General features: G+C 53.1%; 1 protein-coding gene across 1 annotated transcript in view; it reads right to left on the bottom strand.

Moving 5' to 3' along the window:
* Nucleotides 1–6,451, bottom strand: part of LOC113824985 (multiple C2 and transmembrane domain-containing protein) — a 99,995-nt gene that overhangs the window by 93,487 nt on the left and 57 nt on the right. Inside the window, exon 1 of the mRNA XM_070123218.1 lies at nucleotides 6,422–6,451. This exon is cut by the window's right edge and continues 57 nt beyond it. Coding sequence (XP_069979319.1) covers nucleotides 6,422–6,451 — 30 coding nt within the window. The remainder of the gene's footprint in view (nucleotides 1–6,421) is intronic.

Raw genomic sequence — 6,451 nt, 5'->3', positions numbered from 1 at the left:
TCCCTCATCCCTCCCAGTTCCCTCGAGTCATTGTAGACCCCTTTCCCCCCTTCCCCCCCTCCCTCCTCCCTCCTCTCAACTCCCCTTCCTTCCTAACTCCCTACCCAGGCCCCACTCTCCCCTACCCAACACCCCACCTCCCCTACCTAACCCCCTCCTCTCTAACCTCCCTCCTACCTCCCCCCTCCCTCCTACCTCCCCTTTCCATTCCCCCACCACCTACCCCTATCCAGCCCCCTTCATCTACCCCTACCCCAGCCCCCCAGCCCCCTTCCAACCTTACCTCTTCCCTACCCAACCCCCCACCTCACCCCCTCCCCTCCCTTTACCTCCCTTTCCATTCCCCCACCTTCTCTACCCAGCCCCATCCCCCTACCCAGCCCCCACCTCCCCTACCCAACCCCCACCTCCTGTACCCAACCCACACCTCCCTACCCAACCCCCTACTCCCCTACCCTAACACCCCACTCCCCTACCCAACACCCCACCTCCCCCTACCTTCCCTACCCAACACCCCCCCTCCCCTTCCAAACCCACCCTCCCCTACCCAACCCCCTACCTCCCCTACCCCGACTTCCTTTACCCCCCCCCCCCCCCGGAAGCATGGCAGGAGGATCCATCGGGGGTTCCTCTCGATTTATATGCATATAGGGTTTGGTCGGAGGATATTTGTTTACGGCGGAGAAGCTGCCAATGGAGGGGTGTTTTAGCTTTGTTTCTTGGGGAGGAAGGGGGAGGGAGGAGGAGCGGAGGAGCAGAGGGGGGAGGGAAAGGAGGAGGAAGGGGGAGGGGGAGGAGGGGCAGGCAGGAGGAGGAGGAGGAAGGGGGAGGGGGGAGGAGGGCAGGAAGGGGGAGGAGGCAGGCAGGAAGAAGGAAGGGGGAGGAGGAAGGAGGAGGAGCAGGAAGGGGAGAGGGGAGGGGTGAGGAGGCAGGCAGGAAGGAAGGGGAGAGGAGGAGCAGGCAGGAAGGGGAAGGGGAAGGGGAGGCAGGAAGAGGGAGGGGTAGAGAAGAAGTAGGAAGGGGAGAGGGCTGGAGTGGAGGAGTTTTGAAGAAGGAGGGAGGGAGGAAAAGAAAGAGAAGAGAGAAAAAGGGGAGATGGAAAGGGATAAGGAAAGAGAGAGAGAAGGGGGGGGGAGAGAAATAGAGGGAGGAAGGAAAAAGAGAGAGAAAAGAAGAGAAAGGGAGTGAGAGAGGGAAACATAAATAAAAGAGACAGAGAGAGAGAGGAAGGGAGGATAGAGACCGGAACAGGTACAAAAAGGACCAGGATATGTTATGCATTCACAGGTCATACAGGTGGCGCTGCTGAGGTTAGGTAACTTGACTGCGCGTTTGTGAGATAGAATAGTGTCTGTAATAGTTTGTTTTTGTGTGCCTGTGTTTGTGTGTGTGGGTGTGTTGTGTGTGTGCGTGTGTATGTGTGCGTGTGCGTGTGCTTGTGTGTCTGTGTCTGTGTGTGTATGTCTGTCTCTGTGTGTGTGTGTCTGTGTTGTGAGTGTTCGTATTCGTGTGTTCGTATTCGTGTGTTCGAAAAAGTTATCGCGCGTTCGACACTCTCTCTCACCGAAGCCTGACTGCTCTACCTTGGCTAATGGTATGCAAATGAGCCGCGCTCTAAAGTTCGAAAAAGTCTTGAGCTGTTCAGTGACAGCTATTGAGCAAGGAGGGGATGCATCTGTCGACGTTAATGCGACAGGGCTTTCGGACGAGGACAGTTCGCGCGAAATTTACGACCCGGCGTTTCGGACGAGTTCATTAAGTTGAAGTCGGCGGCAAAGCTTTCGGACGCGTTTTTTTAACCGTCCTTTCATCGGACGCTGTGGATTCGGACGATTTTTAGTATTCTTTCTCATTTTTTATTCTTTTTCTCTTCTTTTCTCCGGTATTTTATTTCGAGAACGAAGGAAGACAGAAGGAAAGATGAGAGGGATAAGGTAAAATATCTGCTCTTTATATAGGATCAATAACAAATATAAATATCCTTTGTTTGTTAGTCATATAACACTTGTACAAATCTGAACAACACAGCATTTAATCACATCAATTAAATAGAATCGACGAATAAGGTTTTAAATTAATTAAAAAAAACAAATATTTGTATAGGCTGCTAAGAATTCCAGATCCCGGTCGAATTAAACATTTAATCACATCAATTAAAAAAAAATGTGAATAAGGTTTAAAGTTGATTTAGAATTTTTTTTATTGCTATAGGCTGCTGAGAAATTCCTGAATCCGATCTTAGTAATCTGATTGTGTATCGAGTGAATAGAATTAATCCAGATGTTCATAGATTGTTCAGTGTGGAAATTTGTTGTGAATAGTCGTTGATTATGTAGTTTGATTATGTAGCTATGATGTTTCGGGGCTCTTTATGTTATGGGATTGTTTTTATTTTTTCGTTTTTATCTTTTTTTTCGTGTTTATCTATTTGTTTATTTTTTCGTTTTTATCTTTTTATTTATTTTTTCGTTTTTATCTATTTATATATGTTTTTTCGTTTTTATCTATTTATTTATTTTTTCGTTTTTATCTGTTTATTTATTTATTTTATTTATTTTTTTATTTATTTGTTTTATTATTATTATTAATTCGTTTTCGAATGGTTGATGGATCGATTGAAAGAGAAACAGAAACAGAAGAGGAGGGGAATAAAGAAGAAAGATAGAGAACGAGAAATTTGTTCACCTCCTCTTCCCCCTCACTCCTCTCCTCACCTCCCCTCCCCCCCTGCCCCCTCTCCCCTTTCCCCTCTCCCATTCCCCTTCCCCCTGTCCCCTTTTTCCCTCTCCCCTCTCCCTTTCCCCCCACACCCCTTTCCTCACCTCCCTCTCGTCCATTTGTTCTTCGCCTTTCTCCCTCTCTTCCTCTCTCCCTTTCCTCCAATTCTTCCTTTTTCCCTCTCTCCCTTTCTCCAATTCTTCCTTTTTCCTTCTCTCCCTTTCTCCAATTCTTCCTTTTTCCTTTCTCTCCCTTTCTCCAATTCTTCCTTTTTCCTTCTCTCCCTTTCTCCCTCTCTCCCCCTTCTCCTCAATTCTTCCTCTCTCCCTTTCCTCCACCTCTCCCCCCTTTCTCCCATTCTCCATCTCTCCCCCTTTCTCCCATTCTTCCTTTCTCCCTCTCCCCCTTTCTCCCCATTCTACCTCTCCCCCTTTCTCCGGCTTCTTCCTCTTTTCCCTCTCTCCCTTTCTCCCTCTCTCCTTTTCGAAGGCTTCTTTCTCCCTATCTCCCTTTTTCCGGCCTTCTTCCTTTCTCCCTTTCTCTCCCATTCTCCCTTTCTTCCTTTCTCCCATTCTCCCTTTCTTTTTCCCTCTCTCCCATTCTCCCCCTCTCCCTTTCTCCCTTTCTCCCATTCTCCCTTTCTCCGGCTTCCTCCCCCGCACGCCATCGGACCTGCTTGTGCGTGTGGTCTTGGACTTCACCTTGAGAAGAAGAAATAATTTAACCTACTTTCCTCTCCATCTTCATTATTACCTTCCCGACCTTGCTTTTTTTTTTTTTTTTTTTTTTTTTAATTCTTTGTGTTCTTTGTTGCTTTTGGTCTAGTCTTATTTCTCTTTCTCTTTTTCTTTTGTCTCTCTCTCTCTTTCTTTCTTTTCTTCGTCTCTCTCTCTCACTCTTTCTTTCTTTCTTCGTCTCTCTCTCTCTTTCTTTCTTTGTCTCTCTCTCTCTTTCTTTCTTTCTTCGTCTCTCTCTCTCTCCCTCTCCTTCTCCCTCACCCACTCCCTCTCCCTCTCCCCTCTCTCCTCTCCCTCTCTCACCTCTCCCTCTTCTCTCTCTCCCTCTCTCTCTCTCTCTCTCTCTCTCTCTCTCTCTCTCTCTCTCTCTCTCTCTCTCTCTCTCTCTCTCTCTCTCTCCCCCTCCCTCGTTACTTCACTTTTTGGTTTTTCTCCATTTTACCCTCCTTCCATTTCTCTCCTCCATTTTCGGTGCTTCTTCCTCCTCCTCTTATTATGCCATTCCCCCGCTTCCAAAATATATCGCCCCTTCTCTCCTTTATCCCATTCTCCATTGCCCCTTTCCCTCCCCCTCTTCCTCCCCTCACCTCCTCCTCCCCCTCCCCCTCTTCCCTCCCCTTCCTCCTCCTCCCTCCTCCCTCCTCTCCCTTCCTCCCTCCCTCCCCCTCCTTCCTCTATCTCCCTCCCCTCCTTCCTCCCTCCCTCCCCTCCTCTTCCTCCTCCCCCTCTCTTCCTCCCCATCCTCCTCCCTCCCTCCTCTGCCTTCCTCCTCCCTTCATCCTCCTCCTCCACTCCTCCCCCTCTCCTTCCCTCCTCTCCCCCTCCCTCCCCCTTCTTCCTCCACTCCTCTCCACTCCTCCCTCTCCTCCCTCCTCCCCCCTCCCTCCCTCTCCCTCCACTCCTCCCTCCACCCGCCTCCCCCTTCTCTCCCCCTCCATCCCCTCATCTCCCTCTCCCCTTCCTCCCCCTCCACCGCCTCCCTCCCTCTCCCTCTCTCCCTCCTCCCTCCACCCCCGCCTCCCTCCTCTTCCTCCTCCCTCCCCTCCACTCCCCCCTCCTCCCTCCCTCTCCCTCACTCCCTCCCCTCCACCACTCCACTCCCTCCCTCCCCCTCCTCTCCCCCTCCCCTCGTCTCTCCCCTCTCTCCTTCCCTCCCTCCCTCCCGCCTTCCCTCTCCTCCCTCCCCTCCTCCCCACTCCCCCTCCTCCTTCCTCCTCCATCCCTCTCCTTCTTCCCTCCTCCCTCCCTCCCTCCCCCTTCCTCCACTCCCTCCCGCCTCCCTCTTCCTCCCTCCCTCCCTCCCTCCTCCCTCCCCTCCTCTCCCCCTCCATCTCCCTCCCTCACTCCCTCCTCCCTCCTCTCCTTCCTCCTCTCCCCCCTCCCTCCCCTTCCTTCCCCTCCTCCACTCCTCTCCCCCTTCCCCTTCCCTCCTCCCCCTCCCACCCCTCCCTCCACTTCCCTCCCTCCACCGCCTCCCCCTTCCTCTCCCCACCCTCCAAGCTCCCCTTATCTCCCTCTCCTTCCTCCCCTCTACCACTCCCTCCTCTCCCTCCCTCCCTCCCCTCCTCTCCCCCTCCTTTCCCTCCTCTCCTCTCTCCCTCCTCCCTCCTCTCCTCCTTCCTCCTCCCCTCCTCCCCTCCCTCCACTCCTCTCCTCCACCACTCCCTCCTCCCTCCCCTCCTCCTGCCTTCCTCCCTCTCCTCCCTCCCTCCTCTCCCCTCTCACTCCCCCTTCTTTCCCCTCTCTCCACTCCTCTCCCCCTCCCTCCTCTCTCCACCACTCACCTCCTCTCCCTCCCTCCTCCTCCACCTCCTACCACTCCAACCACTCCCCTCCTCTTCCTCCTCCCTCCACTCCCTTCTCCTCTCTCTCCCCCTCCCTCCTCTCACGCCTCCTCCCTCCTTCCATGCCGGTACGTCTCTCTTCTGGGAAACCCGCCCCAAGGGGAGTTCCTCCCCTCCCACCCCTCCCTCCCCTCTCCTCCCCTCCTCCCCTCCTCCCCTCCTCTTCCTTTCCCCTCCCCTCCACCACTCCCTCCACCGCACTCCTCCCTCCCCTTCCACCCACTCCTCTCCCCTCCTCCCTCCTCTCACCTCCTCCCCTCCCTCTCCCCTCCCTCCTCTCCTTCTCTCCTCCTCCCTCCCTCCCTCCCTCTCCTTCCCTCCCTCCATCCTCTCCCCCCTCCACCACTCCCTCCTCTCCCTCTCCTTCCTCCTCCCTCCCCTCCTCTCCCCCTCCTCCCCTCCTCCTCCCTCCCTTCTTCCCTCCCCTCCCTCTCCTCTCCTCCTCCTCTCTCCCCTCCTTCTTCCTCCTCCCCTCCCCTCTCTCCCCTCCTCTCCCTCCTCCTTCCTCCTCTCCCCCTCCCTTCCCTCCCTCCCCACTCCTCCCTCCTCTCGCTTCCTTCTCCCTCCCCTCCACACCACTTCCTCTCCTCCTCTTCTCTCCTCCTCTCTCCTCCCCTCCCCCTCCCTCCCCCTCCCTCCCCTCCCTTCCTCCTCCCCTCCTCCCCCTCCCTCCCCTCCTCCACTTCCTCTCCCCACCTCTCCCCCCCTCCCCTCCTCTCCACCACTCCCTCCTCTCCCCCTCCCTCCTCTCCGCCTCCCCTCCTTCCATGCGGGTACGTCTCTCTTCTGGGAAACCGCCCCAGGGGAGTTTCAGGAACGGGTCAGAGAACCGATATTCTGGTTAATGGTGATCTGATCAACTTGATATTAATCTGTATCGTTATTGCTATTATTTCCTTTATTATTGGATTTTGTTGTTGTTGTTGTTATTTGGGGTTTTTGTTTATTATTTCCTTTATTATTGGATTTTTTATTTTTTTTTATTTGGGGGTTTTGTTTATTATTTCCTTTATTATTAGATTTTTTTTTTATTTGGGGGTTTTGTTTATTATTTCCTTTATTATTGGATTTTGTTGTTGTTGTTTGGGGGTTTTGTTGTTGTTATTATGCTGTTGTTATTGCTAATGCTGTGTTCATTTTCATGTTGGTTTT

Source organism: Penaeus vannamei, chromosome 6 (assembly GCF_042767895.1).
Source record: "Penaeus vannamei isolate JL-2024 chromosome 6, ASM4276789v1, whole genome shotgun sequence".
Lineage (NCBI taxonomy): Eukaryota > Metazoa > Arthropoda > Malacostraca > Decapoda > Penaeidae > Penaeus > Penaeus vannamei.
This window is presented reverse-complemented; position numbering and strand designations above follow the sequence as displayed.